Source organism: Semicossyphus pulcher, unplaced genomic scaffold (genome assembly GCF_022749685.1).
Source record: "Semicossyphus pulcher isolate SPU_LCO1_2020_fin unplaced genomic scaffold, fSemPul1.0.p SCAF_20, whole genome shotgun sequence".
Classification (NCBI taxonomy): Eukaryota; Metazoa; Chordata; class Actinopteri; order Labriformes; family Labridae; genus Semicossyphus; species Semicossyphus pulcher.
In genome coordinates, this window is record NW_027211694.1 from 24,081,639 (window position 1) to 24,102,638 (window position 21,000).

The 21,000-nt window shown below is 43.6% G+C and overlaps 1 protein-coding gene across 1 annotated transcript; it reads left to right on the top strand.

The window, feature by feature from the left end:
• Window positions 1-288: 288 nt before the first annotated feature.
• On the top strand, window positions 289-20,185 carry irak3 (interleukin-1 receptor-associated kinase 3). The gene is made up of 14 exons (XM_069671088.1): window positions 289-391; window positions 687-853; window positions 2,114-2,200; window positions 2,291-2,333; window positions 2,483-2,643; window positions 3,244-3,308; window positions 6,003-6,117; window positions 6,446-6,564; window positions 7,021-7,219; window positions 15,899-15,958; window positions 17,528-17,695; window positions 18,139-18,486; window positions 19,800-19,848; window positions 20,169-20,185. Exons 1-13 carry the CDS (start codon window positions 289-291, stop codon window positions 19,803-19,805), a joined length of 1,641 nt encoding a protein of 546 aa, XP_069527189.1. The 3' UTR covers window positions 19,806-19,848; window positions 20,169-20,185.
• The last annotated feature ends 815 nt before the right edge of the window (window positions 20,186-21,000 follow it).

Consider the following 21,000-nt stretch of genomic DNA (forward strand, 5'->3'; position numbering starts at 1 on the left):
AATTAAACACAGAGCAGAGCTTTGCATTCAACAGGCAACTTTAGCAAACATTACCCTGCGGTTTGTCGGTTCAAAAGCACAGCGGTCAAATTAATACAGGCCATGAAAAGTTCACATTCATGTCTCTTTATGCTAAAAGAGCTACAGAAAGTTAGTTATGACTTTTTGTGTCCTCACGCACCGTTATCAACGTCATCAGGAGGCGGGAGTTTCCGTGTTTCAGCAACATCGACAGACTCCCGCAGTGCTGGGACCAGTCAGACCATCGTACCCCTGTCAGTGGCTTGGATGGACTCCTCCGGCCTCCTGATGGACCTACCTCCGGCTCTGATGGAGGACCTCTGCAGGGTTCTGGATTCCGGGCAGGACCGGCTCGGCTGGAGGGGACTCGGTGAGAGACTGCTGGTTGATCCGGAGTTTATGAGACTGGGTTTGTAGACCGAACAGGACGTACCGGAAGATTACGTTTGACTAATCATTAAAAGAATGAACTAACGAGTTAATCTGTTAATTAAAGAGGTATTCTGTTAATAATTTTAGAGTTAATAATTAATAAAGTTAAAGTATCCTCATGTGTTGATTTTATAAATGAGAATAAAATGATCCAGTCATATATTTTTAAATGATGAAACAATCTTTAACTTTACTATATTTTAAAACATGTATTTATTCCTTCGGGCCTCCAGCTGTGCGGGTGGTCTCCAGCCTGTTGGAGGTCCAGATGTTGGAGCGGGTGGAGGCGGCGGGCCGGAGTCCCTCCAGAGAGCTGCTCTGGTCCTGGTCCCTGCAGAACTCCAGAGTCCAGGACCTGGTCCAGGTGCTGCAGGACATGGGTCACCTCAGAGCCCTGCAGGTCCTCCAGGGTCCGGATCGAGGTCTGTGCCAAAGAGACGTTTGATCAGAAGACATTCATGAGCTCACCTTTATTAACTATAGGGCTGCAACTAACAACTATTTTGATAATAGATGAATCTGTTGATTATTACTTCGATTGATCGATTAATAATCCGATAAAAAAATAAAAAAGCTACATTTTAGTATTTACAGCATTGTATTCAAAATAGAAAAATTATATCTTGTGTTCTTGTACAGTGCAATGTCAACATATCAATAATGTAACTCAATTAATGTCTTAATAATGTCTTGGTTTACTTAATAATTGCTTATGTAAAAGGAAAGTACAGACAAGGCCACTACAATTTAAAAAAGGGACGTTAGGGATGCAGCCATGAACTGAGTATAGAGTATTATAGGGAAATTAAACTAACCAAGATAAATATTAAATCAGATATTGGAGTCTCCATACGTGACATACAGGCAATGCAGGTACCTGGGATAATTAATGAAAGAAAACTTTGAGGCAGACTGTGGTCTCATGATCAGACCCATGAAACATACGATACTTTTACAGTAATTATTCCCGGTAATAAACTGAAGGTATCACAAAGGTATCCTTCCGGATTTCAAAGTAAAAGACAACGTGAGAAAAAAAACAAAAAAACATTGTTTCCATAAGTAGCTCAAGATACATATACTGCTGAACTAAGTACTTCATAGACTACTTGTATAACTACTGTGAAGTACTTTTACTGTGTACTTTTCGAGTAATCCTGTGTCAAAATCCTTAACAGAGAACAAGATTAAATATATTTCGCCCAACTTTGATGTGGAATAAAAACCTTATTTTCCATAAGTACATCAAAAGTTTCGCGAAATATCCTTTTTTCTGGCTAGGGTTAGGGTTAGGGTCTGTACTGGGTGCACACTGCACAACAAACGGATACTAGGCTACTCACTGAGAAATAATTCATGTTTATCCCAAAGGAGACCGGAGATGTTGTAACTTCCTGTAGTTCATCACGTGAGCTACACAAGCCACGGCATCGGCTGGCTGCCCCCAGTGACATTTTCACAGCGCATGCTGTGCATCATAACAAAGACCAAACTAATCGATGATGAAATTCATTGCCAACTATTTTAATCATCGATTTTAATTGAATAGTTGTTGCAGCCCTAATTAACTATAAAACAGAACATGGATCAGAACCTGTGTTCCTGTACCTCCCTGTCATCTGAAGTCTATCTAATGTTTTTGTCTTCACAATAACGACAGGTTTACAGTTTTAAAGTCTGTCTGTGTGTTTCAGGTTTGTCCTCCAGCTGTGAACAATCAGTTCATCCACCAGCAGCCGGACTCAAGGTACAACTTTTTGTTTTAATGAATCTGTTTCAGAGTCAGACAGGAGGAGTCGCGACCTTTGACCTTCCTGTCTGTGTTTTGTCTGATCAGGAGCCCATCCAATCAGAGGCCAACTCTCAGCCGGTCTGTTCCCGTGAGTACAGGGAGATTTTTAAAATGTGTTTTTTTCAGTGGAATCTTTCTTTAAAAATATTAAAACTGCTGTTGAGCTTCAACTCGCCTCGTGTTATTATTGACCTGAAAGCAGTCGTGTTTGATTAGTTTGGTCTGTTTGTGTTGCAGTGAACTCTGGAGAAAAGCAGAACTTCAGTCTGACTCTCAGAGATGTCATAGAAGGAACCAGAACTTTCCATCCTGACATGAGAATCACCGAGGGGAACTTCTGTGACGTGTTCAGAGCTCAGACAAGAAGCAAAACGTTCACAGTGAAGCTGTTCAAACAGGTGAGTCACAGGACACTGGGACCAGTACAGACCAGCACACAGACCAGCACACAGACCAGCACACAGACCAGTACACAGACCAGTACACAGACCAGTACAGACCAGTACACAGACCAGCACACAGACCAGCACACAGACCAGTACAGACCAGTACAGAGACCAGTACAGAGACCAGCACACAGACCAGCACACAGACCAGCACACAGACCAGCACACAGACCAGTACAGACCAGCACACAGACCAGCACACAGACCAGTACACAGACCAGCACACAGACCAGCACACAGACCAGTACACAGACCAGTACAGACCAGTACACAGACCAGTACACAGACCAGCACACAGACCAGTACAGACCAGTACAGACCAGTACACAGACCAGCACACAGACCAGCACACAGACCAGTACAGACCAGTACACAGACCAGCACACAGACCAGTACACAGACCAGCACACAGACCAACACACAGACCAGCACACAGACCAGTACAGACCAGTAAAGACCAGTACACAGACTGAATAATATTAATGTCTGTGAACTGGTCCAACCGTCTGATTAATGTGTGACTTCCTCTGACGGACATGTTTTCCTCTCCAGATAAAAAATGTTTCCTGGGAGACTCTTTGTGACGACTTCAGAAGAGAAGAACAGATTCATCATCTGTGCGTATCAACTCTGTGTGTGTGTGTGTGTGTGTGTGTGTGTGTGTGTGTGTGTGTGTGTTCGTGTGTGTGTGTGTGTGTGAGTATACATATACATATATATAAAAATATAAATAATAATTGTTCATTTCTTATCAATTTACAAAATGATCAGTGAGCGAACAAAAGAAAAATCTAAATCAAATCAATATTTGGTGTTACTACGCTTTGCTTTCAAACCAGCATCAGTTCTTACAGGTACACCTGCACACAGTCAGGGATGTTGTAGGATTATATTCAGGTGTATGATCAATCAATTATACCAGACAGGTGCTAATGATCATCAGTGTCACATGTAGGTTGAAACAGAAACAGAAACAGCTGTGTAGGAGGCTTAAAACTGGCTGAGGAACAGCCAAACTCTGCTACCAAGGTGAGGCTGTGGAAGACAGTTTCATGTCACAGGTCAGACACCATGGCAAGACTGAGCACAGCAACAAGACACAAGGTAGTTATACTGCATCAGCAAGGTCTCTGCCAGACAAAGATTTCAACCCATCTACTGTCCAGAGAAGTCTGGCCACAAGTGGTCTTCATGGAAGAGTTGCAGCCAAAAAGCCTCCGACATGGAAACAAGGCCAAGCCACTCAACTATGCACGAAAAAACATAGGTGCTGGGCTGCAGAGAAATGGCAGCAGCAAATATTTGGCTGTAGCAGAAGGCAGTTTGTTCGCCGAAGGGCTGGAGAGCGCTACAATAACGAGTGTCTGCAGGCAACAGTGAAGCATGGTGGAGGTTCCTTGCACGTTTGGGGCTGCATTTCTGCAAATGGAGTCGGAGATTTGGTCAGGATTAATGGTGTCCTCAATGCTGAGAAATACAGGCAGATACTTATCCATCATGCAGTACCATCAGGGAGGCGTATGATTGGCCCCAAATGTATTCTGCAGCAGGACAACGACCACAAACATGCAGCCAGTGTCATTAAGAACTATCTTCAGCGTGAAGAAGAACAAGAAGTCCTGGAAGTGATGGTATGGCCCCCACAGAGCCCTGATCTCAACATCATGGAGTCTGTCTGGGATTACATGAAGAGACAGAAGGATCTGAGGAAGCCTACATCCACAGAAGATCTGTGGTTAGTTCTCCAACATGTTTGGAACAACCTACCAGCCGAGTTCCTTCAGAAACTGTGTGCAAGTGTACCGAGAAGAACTGATGCTGTTTAGAAGGCAAAGGGTGGTCACACCACACCTGCCTAAAACTTTTGCACAGTACTGTATATATATATATATATATATATATATTGTAATATATATATATATATATACATTACAATATATATGTATATATATTTTAATTTGATTCATTTATAAGTTTATTTGTCAGGGGCAATGCAAAGACATTGTGAAAGGTTACAGTAACATGGGATATATGTATTGCATATAGGGTTTCGAGCCGAGGTTAATTTGCAACCCCTGTCCCTGGTTAGGCATTTCTACTAAAAGGTCAGTACAAGTCATCTTTAAATAGAGCACATACTTAAGTTGCATTCTCATACATTATAATAAGTTTTTAAAAATTACAGAAAAATACACCTTACAAACATTTTAAAAGTGGCACATATAGACTGTGGGTTTAAAGTGTCTGTGTGCATGATCCGACTTCAGTGGTCACAGGTTTGATTTAGTTTCAGCCAGTGTTTCACCTTTTCATTAAAAGTCTTCATATCAATTTGTGTTTTTATTTCTGATGGTAGTGCATTCCAGTAGTATATGTATATACATATGTTTATATATATATGTATATATATATGACATGATAGGGGACATGAACATGATGGGGTCTACTTTCACATTTCAACTTTTATACTTTTTAAAATATTCAGCTTTTGGGAAAACAACAAATGGCAAAAATCTGTAACTTGGCTTCAACTCATTCAACTATAACTTCAGCATTCTTTCACTCACAGACGTCATTTTTGCTTTAAAATGTTCATAATTCTATCAAGTCTTTAACTTGTATTCAGCTTTTTGCTATCTTTTACAGTTTTTGAATTATCCCTGTATCACAAGTTTTATGCCGTTTTTAGCCTCTTTCAGATTTTAACATTAGTGTGTATTGCGCGGAATGTTCGGGGCTAGAGTGGAAGATTTGACAATTAGAGTGGGAGGGATCTTTTAAATACGTCAAACTTCTTCCAAACAAGTTTCTCCTCAGTCCACAATTTTCACTCCACACACATCATTTTACACTCAAAATGTTGGAAATCTTCTCCTCTACTGCTGATAAAATTTAGAGGCCAAACAGATCAACAGTTATGGCACACTGAGCTTCAAAGCAACAGGAACGCAGAAAAACTCTCCATCTACCTCAATGATACATTTGACTTTAACTTCCATGGGTGAACCACTTGGGAGCACTTTTGTATGTAGCTGTGAGGTCCACATTTCTGGCGTCACAAACATAAAAAACACATTTACATGCTCAGCAGACTCTACATGTTCACAGTATCAGTCTTTTGCTGATAGCTGTTACTTTAACACCTTAAAATGAGCACTATTTAGAGGAAGGTTTTCAGCTTTTGCTCTCTTAAATATACTGTCTTAGCTGACTAAGCTCTTTGCTGACTGCTTGTATCTCTCTCCAGCTGTCTTAGAATCAGATACGATGTGTTCAGGGTCAGTATTTAGAATCAGATCTGTGTGTTTCAGGTACAAACATCCGAACATCATGGACTTGTTGTTCAGCTTTTGTGAGGACCGTCTCTGCTGTCTGGTGTTTGCTCACCTGTCTAATGGATCTTTGTTTGACAGACTTCATCACCTGGTAAATGATGTGTCATTCATTAACACGTCTGTGGACGAGGCTCAGTTTTTGTGCTTCTCTAACAAACATAAAACAGGCCTTAATTGTGGATTTAATAGAAGTAAACCTTTAGAACAAATAAAAACATTCACATTGAATCTGTAGCTTGTAACACCTGAGAGAGAGAGAAGGTAAATGATACAACGGAGTGTTCTAAACAAAGGCTCTAAACAAAGACTTCGCCCACTTCCTGTCACTGATCAGAGGACTGTTTATTGTTTTAATTTGACCCCACAGACTTACACACGTGTGTTGTGTTGCATTGTTGTGTTTGGTTGTTTCTGTACAGGGTACAGACCCCCCGTTGTCATGGAAACAGCGTCTCATCATCATCAAAGGAACAGCCAAGGCTTTATATCACCTACACACAGCAATGGTCTGCCCACTGATTTGTGGGAACATCTGCAGGTACAAACATCAGTTTTCTGGCTGCACAAACACTGAATGTTACAGTGATCACAGTTCATGTTCAACAAGACGTCACTTGTGTAGCTCAAACATAAAAGGTTTGTTTCATATCAACCCCTTCACACCCCCCTGCTGGAAGAGCTAACATCTTCTTCCTTCCATCTTCTTCACAGTGCTAACATGTGCTAACATCCTCTTCCTCTCAACGCTAATATTTTCGTCCTCTCAGTACTAACAGCCTGTATCTCACAGTGCTAAAATGCTAACGTCCTCTACCTCAACTTGCTAATGTGTGCTAACATCCTCTTCTTCAGTGTCAACATCCTCTTTTTCTCAGCACTAACAACCTCTTAGTCTTAGCGCTAACATCCTCTTCCTGTCAGCGCTAACAACCTCTCAGCGCTAACATCCTCGTCCTCTCAGCGCTAACATGTGTCAACATCCTCTTCCTCACAGTGCTAACATCCTGCTGGATGAAGACCTGCAGCCGAAGCTCTCTGACTTCACCTCAGCTCGTTATCCTCAATCAGCCAGTCAGCAGCGTCATACCATCACCATGGATACCAGCTCCATCAGTAACCATGGATACCTGCCTGAAGACTTCATCAGAGACAGGAAGCTGTCCTGCAGCCTGGATGTATACAGCTTTGGAATGGTGATTACAAAATTATCACATTTTTTTAAATAAACACAAGATACTCTTGTCCTATTGATAAGGACAACCTGCATCTCCCAATCATTAGCACCCTTTAGGTGGTATGACTCTTACCTACTTAAACACCTACCTCCTTTACATTTGTCCCCCTCACGGACAAATTGACTGGCTGCACTCTTTTCCTGATTGCATCCTGAATTCACTTGTCATGTTCTACTTTCATGTTTTTTTTATGTCGCCATGTATACCGACCTTGCACCAGACAAATCTTACAAATTGCCTCAAAGTGGCTGTCTCTGAACACAATGGGCACGATGGGTCCCCCTCTACCCAACATTTAGATTCTTGGGTGATGGCAGCACATCCTAAGCAGATAGATCATTTTCAATTTCTAAATTTAAGAAGCTTTATTGGCATGACTGTAATAGTTACAATATTGCCAAAGCATAATGCCAGTGATGTTGCTAGGTACGCGTCCATTAAAATTTAAAAGGACGCAGTAAACTCACTATCCATGCGTCCCAGGGATGCACCTTATCTTTCCCATACAGACTGATACATTATGAACTAGACTTGTAGTGAAACTCGTGTTAAAATCACAGTAACCCACAAGGGAAAAATACTTCCCAATGGTGGCCGCCCTCGACGTCTGTGCATAAATCCTGTTACCGCTCATTAGGGACAAGTTATCATTGACAAATGCTATAGACTTAATTTATGTTAATGCTGCTCACAGTTCACCCCAAACATATCATTTTTTGTGATAAAAGTTTCACAGTGATTGACTCAGTCATAATCTCATTTGAGTTAGTAGATTTAGATTTAGTAGTTTATTTGTAGACTGTGTCAGGGTGATGAGAATGTTCATCTATTTTAGTGCTACAGCTGCAATATTTAATTGGAATTTTGTGTGTCATGCAAAGTATAGTTGTGCAATTTTATTCTTTTAATTTTAGATACATTTTGAACATACGTAAATATATCTGTTAATTATAACCGTATCATACCATACCAACAGCAAACACGAGTTTGGCAGGTGTTGTGGTTGTATTGGGGGGTGTTGTGGTCCTGATGCAGGTGTTGTGGTTGTATTGGGGGGTGTTGTGGTGCTGATGCAGGTGTTGTGGTTGTATTGGGGGGTGTTGTGGTCCGGATGCAGGTGTTGTGGTTGTATTGGGGGGTGTTGTGGTCCGGATGCAGGTGTTGTGGTTGTATTGGGGGGTGTTGTGGTCCTGATGCAGGTAATGTGGTTGTATTGGGGGGTGTTGTGGTCCTGACGCAGGTGTTGTGGTTGTATTGGGGGGTGTTGTGGTCCTGACGCAGGTGTTGTGGTTGTATTGGGGGGTGTTGTGGTCCTGACGCAGGTGTTGTGGTTGTATTGGGGGGGTGTTGTGGTCCTGATGCAGGTGTTGTGGTTGTATTGGGGGGGTGTTGTGGTCCTGACGCAGGTGTTGTGGTTGTATTGGGGGGTGTTGTGGTCCTGACGCTGGTGTTGTGGTTGTATTGGGGGGTGTTGTGGTCCTGACGCAGGTGTTGTGGTTGTATTGGGGGGGTGTTGTGGTCCTGACGCAGGTGTTGTGGTTGTATTGGGGGGTGTTGTGGTCCTGATGCAGGTAATGTGGTTGTATTGGGGGGGTGTTGTGGTCCTGACGCAGGTGTTGTGGTTGTATTGGGGGGTGTTGTGGTGCTGATGCAGGTGTTGTGGTTGTATTGGGGGGTGTTGTGGTCCTGATGCAGGTAATGTGGTTGTATTGGGGGGGTGTTGTGGTCCTGATGCAGGTAATGTGGTTGTATTGGGGGGGTGTTGTGGTCCTGACGCAGGTGTTGTGGTTGTATTGGGGGGTGTTGTGGTCCTGATGCAGGTAATGTGGTTGTATTGGGGGGTGTTGTGGTCCTGATGCAGGTGTTGTGGTTGTATTGGGGTGGTGTTGTGGTGCTGATGCAGGTAATGTGGTTGTATTGGGGGGTGTTGTGGTGCTGATGCAGGTGTTGTGGTTGTATTGGGGGGGTGTTGTGGTCCTGATGCAGGTGTTGTGGTTGTATTGGGGGGTGTTGTGGTCCTGAGACAGGTAACGTGGTTGTATTGGGGGGTGTTGTGGTCCTGACGCAGGTGTTGTGGTTGTATTGGGGTCCTGATGCAGGTGTTGTGGTTGTATTGGGGGGGTGTTGTGGTCCTGATGCAGGTGTTGTGGTTGTATTGGGGGGGTGTTGTGGTTCTGATGCAGGTAATGTGGTTGTATTGGGGGGTGTTGTGGTCCTGATGCAGGTAATGTGGTTGTATTGGGGGGTGTTGTGGTCCTGATGCAGGTGTTGTGGTTGTATTGGGGGGTGTTGTGGTCCTGACGCAGGTGTTGTGGTTGTATTGGGGGGTGTTGTGGTCCTGACGCAGGTGTTGTGGTTGTATTGGGGGGTGTTGAGGTCCTGATGCAGGTGTTGTGGTTGTATTGGGGGGTGTTGTGGTCCTGATGCAGGTGTTGTGGTTGTATTGGGGGGTGTTGTGGTCCTGATGCAGGTGTTGTGGTTGTATTGGGGGGTGTTGTGGTCCTGATGCAGGTAATGTGGTTGTATTGGGGGGGTGTTGTGGTCCTGACGCAGGTGTTGTGGTTGTATTGGGGGGGTGTTGTGGTCCTGATGCAGGTGTTGTGGTTGTATTGGGGGGTGTTGTGGTGCTGATGCAGGTGTTGTGGTTGTATTGGGGGGGTGTTGTGGTCCTGATGCAGGTAATGTGGTTGTATTGGGGGGGTGTTGTGGTCCTGACGCAGGTGTTGTGGTTGTATTGGGGGGTGTTGTGGTCCTGATGCAGGTAATGTGGTTGTATTGGGGGGTGTTGTGGTCCTGATGCAGGTGTTGTGGTTGTATTGGGGTGGTGTTGTGGTGCTGATGCAGGTAATGTGGTTGTATTGGGGGGTATTGTGGTCCTGATGCAGGTGTTGTGGTTGTATTGGGGGGTGTTGTGGTGCTGATGCAGGTAATGTGGTTGTATTGGGGGGTGTTGTGGTCCTGATGCAGGTGTTTTGTGGTATTGGGGGGGTGTTGTGGTCCTGAAGCAGGTAATGTGGTTGTATTGGGGGGGTGTTGTGGTCCTGACGCAGGTGTTGTGGTTGTATTGGGGGGGTGTTGTGGTCCTGAAGCAGGTAATGTGGTTGTATTGGGGGGTGTTGTGGTCCTGATGCAGGTGTTTTGTGGTATTGGGGGGGTGTTGTGGTCCTGACGCAGGTGTTGTGGTTGTATTGGGGGGTGTTGTGGTCCTGACGCTGGTGTTGTGGTTGTATTGGGGGGTGTTGTGGTCCTGACGCAGGTGTTGTGGTTGTATTGGGGGGGTGTTGTGGTCCTGACGCAGGTGTTGTGGTTGTATTGGGGGGTGTTGTGGTCCTGATGCAGGTAATGTGGTTGTATTGGGGGGGTGTTGTGGTCCTGACGCAGGTGTTGTGGTTGTATTGGGGGGTGTTGTGGTGCTGATGCAGGTGTTGTGGTTGTATTGGGGGGTGTTGTGGTCCTGATGCAGGTAATGTGGTTGTATTGGGGGGTGTTGTGGTCCTGATGCAGGTGTTGTGGTTGTATTGGGGGGTGTTGTGGTCCTGATGCAGGTAATGTGGTTGTATTGGGGGGGTGTTGTGGTCCTGACGCAGGTGTTGTGGTTGTATTGGGGGGGTGTTGTGGTCCTGATGCAGGTGTTGTGGTTGTATTGGGGGGTATTGTGGTCCGGATGCAGGTGTTGTGGTTGTATTGGGGGGGTGTTGTGGTCCTGATGCAGGTAATGTGGTTGTATTGGGGGGGTGTTGTGGTCCTGACGCAGGTAATGTGGTTGTATTGGGGGGTATTGTGGTCCTGATGCAGGTGTTGTGGTTGTATTGGGGGGGTGTTGTGGTCCTGATGCAGGTGTTGTGGTTGTATTGGGGTGGTGTTGTGGTGCTGATGCAGGTAATGTGGTTGTATTGGGGGGTATTGTGGTCCTGATGCAGGTGTTGTGGTTGTATTGGGGGGTGTTGTGGTGCTGATGCAGGTAATGTGGTTGTATTGGGGGGTGTTGTGGTCCTGATGCAGGTGTTTTGTGGTATTGGGGGGGTGTTGTGGTCCTGAAGCAGGTAATGTGGTTGTATTGGGGGGGTGTTGTGGTCCTTACGCAGGTGTTGTGGTTGTATTGGGGGGGTGTTGTGGTCCTGAAGCAGGTAATGTGGTTGTATTGGGGGGTGTTGTGGTCCTGATGCAGGTGTTTTGTGGTATTGGGGGGGTGTTGTGGTTCTGATGCAGGTAATGTGGTTGTATTGGGGGTGTTGTGGTCCTGATGCAGGTGTTGTGGTTGTATTGGGGGGGTGTTGTGGTCCTTACGCAGGTGTTGTGGTTGTATTGGGGGGGTGTTGTGGTCCTGAAGCAGGTAATGTGGTTGTATTGGGGGGTGTTGTGGTCCTGATGCAGGTGTTGTGGTTGTATTGGGGGGGTGTTGTGGTTCTGATGCAGGTAATGTGGTTGTATTGGGGGTGTTGTGGTCCTGATGCAGGTGTTGTGGTTGTATTGGGGGGGTGTTGTGGTCCTGATGCAGGTGTTGTGGTTGTATTGGGGGGTGTTGTGGTCCTGATGCAGGTGTTGTGGTTGTATTGGGGGGTGTTGTGGTCCTGACGCAGGTGTTGTGGTTGTATTGGGGGGGTGTTGTGGTCCTGACGCAGGTGTTGTGGTTGTATTGGGGGGTGTTGTGGTCCTGATGCAGGTAATGTGGTTGTATTGGGGGGGTGTTGTGGTCCTAACGCAGGTGTTGTGGTTGTATTGGGGGGTGTTGTGGTCCTGATGCAGGTGTTGTGGTTGTATTGGGGGGTGTTGTGGTTCTGATGCAGGTAATGTGGTTGTATTGGGGGGGTGTTGTGGTCCTGATGCAGGTGTTGTGGTTGTATTGGGGGGGTGTTGTGGTCCTGACGCAGGTGTTGTGGTTGTATTGGGGGGGTGTTGTGGTCCTGACGCAGGTGTTGTGGTTGTATTGGGGGGGTGTTGTGGTCCTGATGCAGGTAATGTGGTTGTATTGGGGGGGTGTTATGGTCCTGATGCAGGTGTTGTGGTTGTATTGGGGGGGTGTTGTGGTCCTGACGCAGGTGTTGTGGTTGTATTGGGGGGGTGTTGTGGTCCTGATGCAGGTAATGTGGTTGTATTGGGGGGGTGTTGTGGTCCTAACGCAGGTGTTGTGGTTGTATTGGGGGGTGTTGTGGTCCTGATGCAGGTGTTGTGGTTGTATTGGGGGGGTGTTGTGGTCCTGATGCAGGTAATGTGGTTGTATTGGGGGGGTGTTGTGGTTCTGATGCAGGTAATGTGGTTGTATTGGGGGGTGTTGTGGTCCTGATGCAGGTGTTGTGGTTGTATTGGGGGGGTGTTGTGGTCCTGACGCAGGTGTTGTGGTTGTATTGGGGGGGGTGTTGTGGTCCTGATGCAGGTGTTGTGGTTGTATTGGGGGGGTGTTGTGGTCCTGACGCAGGTGTTGTGGTTGTATTGGGGGGTGTTGTGGTCCTGATGCAGGTAATGTGGTTGTATTGGGGGGTGTTGTGGTCCTGATGCAGGTGTTGTGGTTGTATTGGGGGGGTGTTGTGGTTCTGATGCAGGTAATGTGGTTGTATTGGGGGGTGTTGTGGTCCTGATGCAGGTGTTGTGGTTGTATTGGAGGGTGTTGTGGTCCAATGCAGGTGTTTAGTGGTACTGGCGGAGTTCTGCCCTACATGTGTTGTCTGGTGTGTTTCTCTGCACATGTCCCATTTGTCAGTCCTGATATAATTTCGGTCCCCAGATTTCACTGCTACTGTTTGTTTTTGTTTCTTTATACACACTATTATATACACTTCATGTATTCTTTATAACATTCGTATATTTTCTTATATTCTCATATAAACTTCAAACATTATCATATAAACATGTATTCTTTACAACGGTATTATATGAACTTTAAAACGTCATATAAACATATATTCTTTGCAACACTTTCATATAAACCTTAAAATATTATCATATAAACTTCATGACATCATCATATCGACGCCCTCTTAAAATAATTTTTTCAAGTTTTTCAGAAAACACAAAAAACTGAACCAAATATTGAATATATGATATTTAATAATAATTTCACTCAAAACATTTATGACAATAGATTATTGACATACTAATAACAATGTCTGTCAGTGATGTAACATAAGAGGAATAAATGACTTAAACACATTTTTGAGCATGCCTTTGTGACATAAGCAGTTTTAAACATTAAACTGTGTCAACAACAAAGCAAAACTAACAAACTAACTAAACCTCACGCTGAGGAGGCGTGTGCTCCTCACTTCTCCCTCCAGCTCGTCTTTGCTGGGTTCTTGACTGATGCCTATTAATGTGGCAAACTGTCAAAGAAGTGATGACACTCGACAGGCATGGCGTGTTTCATTGACTGGAGGTCCTGGAACTTTATCTCCTTGATTGGCAGATCACATGGAGACATTCTTATCCATGCTATCCGCTATCGGCAACGATTTGGGCACGAGGGACGTTATTTATGACATAGCGATCAAAACGATCGATCGTTACCAAATGACAAATTTTATAAGCTTTATAAACTGCGACAATCAATGTATTTGCAGTAGGGACGTACGGGAGTTAGACAGACAATATCTCCTCATTCAGAATGATATTGTGCAGCTCGCTCGAGGGATATCGCCAGGGAGCTGAACGTGTGATACTGAGTGCACAGCTGATATGGGCACGTGGACTGTTTACATTGCGTGATAGACCTGCACATGTATGCCGATGTCAGCGATGCAGTCCTATGTCATAGTTATAGTTATAGTTATACAAATAATTTCTAGCTGTTAGATTACAATACGGTATATTCAGATCTCTCTTAGGTAGATCATGTAACGTGGAAAGAATGAGACAAAAACTGTCGATGAAATATTGTTTGAAAAGACAGAAAAGAGTTAACAGAAAGCCGATCAAACAGCCACAGACTCTGGAGCCTTTCCACTCTTTGCTAAATGCTAGCTTCATGGACTTAGCTATTTTGCTGACTAAAGAGACTGAATAACTGTGCAATATTTATAGCCTAGCCTATATTATAGTAAACCTCATCACTTAGCAATAGGGGACGAGCCCTGAATCTTGGAAATAACTTCAGTGGCTAGGTAGATTTTCGTTCTTCTTGAAGCAGCCACCATCTTGAAAGGTTGTAAAATCGCCTAAGTCACATTGTCTTTGACTTCGGCAACATAAAACGACCTAGGTCACATTGTCTTTGACTTGGGCTAAATAAAACGACCTAAGTCACATTGTCTTTGACTTCGGCTACATAAAACGACCTAGGTCACATTGTCTTTGACTTGGGCTACATAAAACGACCTAAGTCACATTGTCTTTGACTTCGGCTACATAAAACGACCTAAGTCACATTGTCTTTGACTTGGGCTAAATAAAACAACCTAAGTCACATTGTCTTTGACTTCGGCTACATAAAACGACCTAGGTCACATTGTCTTTGACTTGGGCTAAATAAAACGACCTAAGTCACATTGTCTTTGACTTCGGCTACATAAAACGACCTAGGTCACATTGTCTTTGACTTCGGCTACATAAAACGACCTAGGTCACATTGTCTTTGACTTCGGCTACATAAAACGACCTAAGTCACATTGTCTTTGACTTGGGCTAAATAAAACGACCTAAGTCACATTGTCTTTGACTTGGGCTAAATAAAACGACCTAGGTCACATTGTCTTTGACTTGGGCTAAATAAAACGACCTAGGTCACACTCCTGACATCGGCCGTTATACTACAGCGGAAGAATCGCACGATCTGTTCAACTGAGGATGCAGGCGATTTTACCAGAGGGGGGCAGCAGCATGAAGAGATGATTTAGGCAAAACATCATCAAAAATGACTTAGGCGATTATTTTAGGAAGGTGACGATATAAACTATAACATTATTACATAACATCACTCCCTCTCATGTGATATTGCTTAATTATCATACAAACTTTATAAGGTCAACATTCAAACTTTATAAGATAAGATAAGATATATATATTCTTGTATTATCATGTAAAGTTGATAGCATCGACATATACAATATTAAACATTATATCAACTTTCTAACATCAACATATAAACTAATTCTTATAACATTGTCATATGAAATGTATAATATTATTACATAAACTGTATAACATTATCATGAAAACTTCGTAACATTATCGTATAAACGAATTAACTGAGCCAAATAACTGACAACAAACGGGCTGATCAGAGCCGTGAAGTGAGATAAATATGTATGAATATATATAAAGTCATAGAAATATATAAAGTTTTAGAGGACACAAAATAAAACTGAGTTAAAACAAATTGATAATCTCTGTATAACTGAAAGAAAAGGAGGAGAACCTCACAGTTCTTTAATTGTTAATATAACTGTTGAATTATTATGAAATGACTGCATTAATTCTAGCAAAGCATTTGAGCAGAACTTTGTTTCTAGTATGATTAGCTGTCTGTGGTGACTCTGTATGGGTGGAAAGCACACGCTAACCCTCTGAAATGAGTCCAGTGCTTCAGTAAATGTTCTTCATGCAGTAGATTTTAAAAATAGAGTCAGTCTACATGTGCTGTACACTCAGTTTACATTACATTAAAAAGTGTTCACATTTCCATTAATCCCAGTTTGTTGCTCTCAGGTTGTCATGGAAGCAGTAACAGGACTAAAGGTCAGAGAGAAGAGACCCAAACGTACACTGGTGAGTCAGAACTGAACTTAACTCTGGCGATAAAGCCTTTATCTCAAACTATATCATACATTATCATTATACATTATGACACATGGTGGTTGGTTACATTCAGTCAACCAGCAGGAAGACTTTTATTCATACCATCCCTCTTAACTCATCTCTTGATTCATGGCTCTGTTCACTTTGAAGCTTCATCTGATACCTTGGGCCTCATGCAGCAACAGTCTCTTAAATTTCTCTTAAATTTTCCCCTAATTTTCAGTTAAGAGAATAAATAAGAGAAGTCAACGCCGGATGCATCAAACGTTCTTAACCATCCCAATCTGCTCTTACCCAGGAGAGCTGAATAATGAATCCCACTTGATCTCAAACTGGAGGCGCATGGTTTATTTTTTGTAATTAATAATTAATGTAAGGGCAGGTACATGTTGTGCCATGTGCAAATAAGGCACAAGGAGAAGAAATGCCATACAAAAAAGGTAGTAAGAAGAAGAAGAATTATAGCAGTTGCAAAATCAAAGTACTTTTACATCAGCTTAAAGATATAATCTGGAAGATTTTAATTTAAATAAATGTCTGTTAAGTCACTATCTTTCGCCAAATGAGCTAACACAATTGTGATTGAACCTATGGCAAATCAAGAGTTAGCACCATGACAACGGGAGCCAACCGTGGACGTCTGGTTAAATTGGGATGAGTGCGGCCACAACTCCCTTGTATCAGCATTAGGTGTCGCCAAATAGAACAAACTGAGAACTGCGTAACAGGCACATCAAAAAAGCAGCAATGGCAAAAGATCTGTGATGCTGTGAATGCTGTGTCAGGCGAGGGACACACAGTAACTGAAATACAAGAAAAGTGGTTTGATATGAAAATGGAATCTGAAACACTCAGCAGCTATTCATCAGTCTCATGTTGGATGTGTGTGATCTCTCAAAGTGCGCACTCTGCGAAAGGCCTGGATGGCCAAAGCATCTAACAGCAGTATATAAGCCATTCAGACGCAGAAAACACACAAGTATCCAAGGGTTTTTATCGTCTTAATTGGGATCAATTGACCAATAGTATCTCTTTAGCCCAATAATGAAACAATCAAATCATTATAATTCCCCAAAAAACATACAATAACCTAAATCTGATTATATGATGCATTTTTTGTGTTTCTCAGTTTTAAAACATATATTTCCGTGCATTGGACAAATAATTTTTGGACTGTGAAAACCTGAGGGTTTTTTTTCTTATCTTGGTAAGAGTCCTCTCCACCAATCATAAAACTTTGTCTTACCTAAGAGAAGAGCAAAAATAAGAAAACATTGGTGAATCTCGGAAACCAATGGGTACGAACAAAATAAGAAAAAATCGTGGATAAGATCAAAAATAAGAGAAAATGTGTTCATATATCGCTTCTTGCACGAGGCCCCTTATCAGACAGTCCACTCACCACGTTTTGGCACCTTTACAACCACATGCTCTCTCTCTCCCTGTCTTTCTGTCTCTCTCTCTGTCTCTCCCCCTTCTTGTCTCCCTCTCTCTCTGTCTCTCTCACTCTCCTTGTCTGTCTCCCTCTTTCTCTGTCAGAGAGATATGCTGCTGTCTGAGGTGGAGGTTGGTGGTGGTTTGGACTCTTGTCTTCAGTTCCTGGATGTGTCTGCTGGCCTGTGGCCCTCTGATGTGACTCTCAGTCTCCTGGATGTGTCCCTCCAGTGCTCAGCAGGCCGTCCTCGCAGCAGACCGAGCATGGAGAGAGTGAGCATCAGAGTCTTTATGACACAGTATTCTGTAGTCAAAGGTCCACATCCGAAAACATCTTTCAGTTATAATTTAGATAACGGAGAGAGCTCAGTAATAAGGAATTTAAAATGCTAAAGATTGTCCTCACTGACCTCTCTCTGGTCATCCAGTGTCTCTGAGCCGATGACCTTTGACCTCTTCGGGACACTGTGAGCAAAGTTAGATGAAGTTTTGTGTTTTTGATGTTAGTTTACTCGTGTGAGAGCAGTTTGTAGAAGTCTTAACAAGCTATTAAAGAAGTTTTCCTCTACATTCATCATGGCTCTAGTCCTCTGCTGTTGGTTTAGTTCTAATAATAATCTGTATCTCGTTTGATCTCTGTGTTTATTATTCTGCTGCTGAAGTTCTGAAAGAGACTAAGGATGATATAAACACTATAAATCTGATCTGATCTCCAGGTTCTTCTGACACTCAGTAAGCTGCTTCCTCCACCCAGCTGCCCCCCCACAGATCTGCCCCACAGCCTGCAGGATGGAGGAGAGCAAAGCCCCTCCTCCTCTGTACCTGTGGAGCATGATGAGCACAGCCCCCCCTGTTCTCCAGCTCATGCTGAGCCCTGTGAATGCAGCCAGTCGGAGGTAACATACCTGAGTGTGGAGGCTCATGGTGGGGGGGTAAAGCCAGACATCAGCTGGCCTGTTCAGTGCAGCTGCTCTGAAGGTCTGACTTGTGAGGACTGCAGAGCCAACGGCTTCACTCCAAACCCCCTGACTAAGGGTACACATGAACGCAGAGAGGATTCACAGGTACACAGTTAGGGTTCACATGTGAAGAGTGAGGTTCACATGTACACAGGGTTCACATGAACGCAGTGAGGATTCACATGTACACAGTTAGGCTTCACATATAAAGAGTGAGTGTTCACATGTACACAGGGTTCACATGAACGCAGAGAGGATTCACATGTACACAGTTAGGGTTCACATATAAAGAGTGAGTGTTCACATGTACACAGGGTTCACATGAACGCAGTGAGGATTCACATGCACACAGTTAGGGTTCACATGTAAAGAGTGAGTGTTCACATGTACACAGGGTTCACATGAACGCAGTGAGGATTCACATGTACAGATTGATTGTTCACATGTACACAGTGAGAGTTCACATGTACACAGTGAGTGTTCATGTGTACACAGTGAGTGACCACGTGTACACAGTGAGGGTTCACATGCACACAGTGAGTGCCCACATGTGTACAGTGAGTGTTCACATGTACACAGTGAGTGTTCACATGTACACATTGGGTGTTCACATATACACAGTGAGTGTTCACATATAAGCAGTGAGTGTTCACATGCACACAGTGAGGGTTCACATGTACACATGTGTACAGTGAGGGTTCACATGTACACAGTGAGTGTTCACATGCACACAGTGAGGGTTCACATGTACACATGTGTACAGTGAGGGTTCACATGTACACAGTGAGTGTTCACATGCACACAGTGAGGGTTCACATGTACACATGTGTACAGTGAGTGTTCACATGTATACAGTGACTGTTCACATGCCCTTGTCTGTATGACAGAGGACTGATCAGCACACAGGAAGTGTTGTCCTGACTTTACACAAGTCCTGTTACACACTTCCTGTTATATTGTTATATTTGTGTGTGTGTGTGTGTGTGTGTGTGTGTGTATGTGTTGACAGCTCTCACTCGGCTGATGCCTTAGCTCATATGACTGTGATTCCTGGAACTTTCATTTCTGAAACACTTTGTGAATACGTATTGTAGTAGTTGTAGTATAGTTGTATAATGGTAGTATTGTGTAGTATTGTAGTAGTAGATTTAATTGCAGTAAAGTCCTGATTCTCCCTTTCTCTCTATTATCACCTGGAAGGTGGATTTTATCATCAGTATTTGTTTGTCAGCAGGATCCCAGAAAAACCTCCTGATGATCTTAGATTCTGATCGGACTCATGAACAGCATTAATGTTAATCACATGATAACAGCAGAGTCTAAGCAACAGCAGATCTGACTCATGAAACACCTGCAGCCATGTTCTTAATTTGTATATGTACACATGAACATGATAATAAAGTGTTTTTTTTTTACAGTTGTGAAGTGTGTGAAGTGTTTCCTGTTTAGAGGAACAGAACAATGCAGGTGAGATGATGAAGCTTCAAACCTCCTGACATCATCATTATGTTCCTTATATATTCAGACATGTTCATTAATATTAATATTAATATTAGTAAAATATTAGTAGACCCTGAAACAAAGAGAGAACATTTATCAGCCTGTCTGAGATCTGCTGTGAGGAATGAAAGCTGTTTAAAAAAAGCGGTAGTAGCCTACATGACACGTTTGTAAAAACTTCAAAGACATAAGAGATAAGTATATTTTGTATATTTTGAGCTTGTAATGCATAACAACAAAGATGCATTAACAAGAACAGCTTTGTATTCTCTTCCTGTTTTCAACAGCCGCTGAAACCACGACAACCACAGACACATTGGGCTGAAGGCTTCAGTTAACATGGTCACTCGTTGCACCAGAACACTCTGGTCTCTGTTGTTTACTCTTCCACTCTATACTGTCAGATCACATGACATCACCAGCTCCACCAAAAGTGAAGCCAAAACCTAGTTCTTAATGTTATGTGTAATAACTTGCAGACCGCACACTTAACTTTATTCTGCCGTTGCACACAACTCCAACACATCTCCTGACTTTTCATAACAACGTGTTTCTGGCAGACTGTCGTAAAACTGCCATAAAACCACAGCCACAACCGGTGTGGCTCATACATAAGTCAGCTTGCATGCCACTGTGAACCATCAGACAGGCGGAAGGTGGCTGGCCCCAGCTGATCTGTGACTTGTGTCAGTGTGGATCAAAAAGAGAGCAGCTTGTGGTTCCGGCTGGGTCGGCAAACCCAGACCCAGTCCAACACCGCAGAGATGGGTGGTCTCATCCTCGTTCTTCTGTCACACCCTGTTTCATTTTATGCTGATGGTCTGTGACCTGGTCCTGGTTCTCCGAAGGCAATCCTGCGGAAGTTGCAGCTCATGCCCCATCATCAATAGGGCTGGGGAGCTGCCAGTAGTGGAGTGTGGTGTTGCCCGGGTAGTGCAATAGGGTGCTGAGCAGTGCAGTTGAGAAGGGACAACCCCCCGCCCCCCCATTTGCCTCTGAGTGGTAGAAGGCAGTGTGGATGTGGTTAATTCCCCAGTCCTACACAAAGGTTGCAAACTCAGCAGATAAAAACTGCAGGCTGCTGTCCGTAATGATGGTGTTAGGGATGCCCCACCGAGC

Excerpts from the sequence above, each read along its gene's own strand:
- irak3 (XM_069671088.1), top strand. The coding sequence starts at position 289 with ATGGACTCCTCCGGCCTCCTGATGGACCTACCTCCGGCTCTGATGGAG. Across the intron at positions 854-2,113 it reads GTCACCTCAGAGCCCTGCAG|GTTTACAGTTTTAAAGTCTG; the intron begins GTCCTCCAGGGT and ends CAATAACGACAG. Across the intron at positions 6,118-6,445 it reads TTGACAGACTTCATCACCTG|GGTACAGACCCCCCGTTGTC; the intron begins GTAAATGATGTG and ends GTTTCTGTACAG.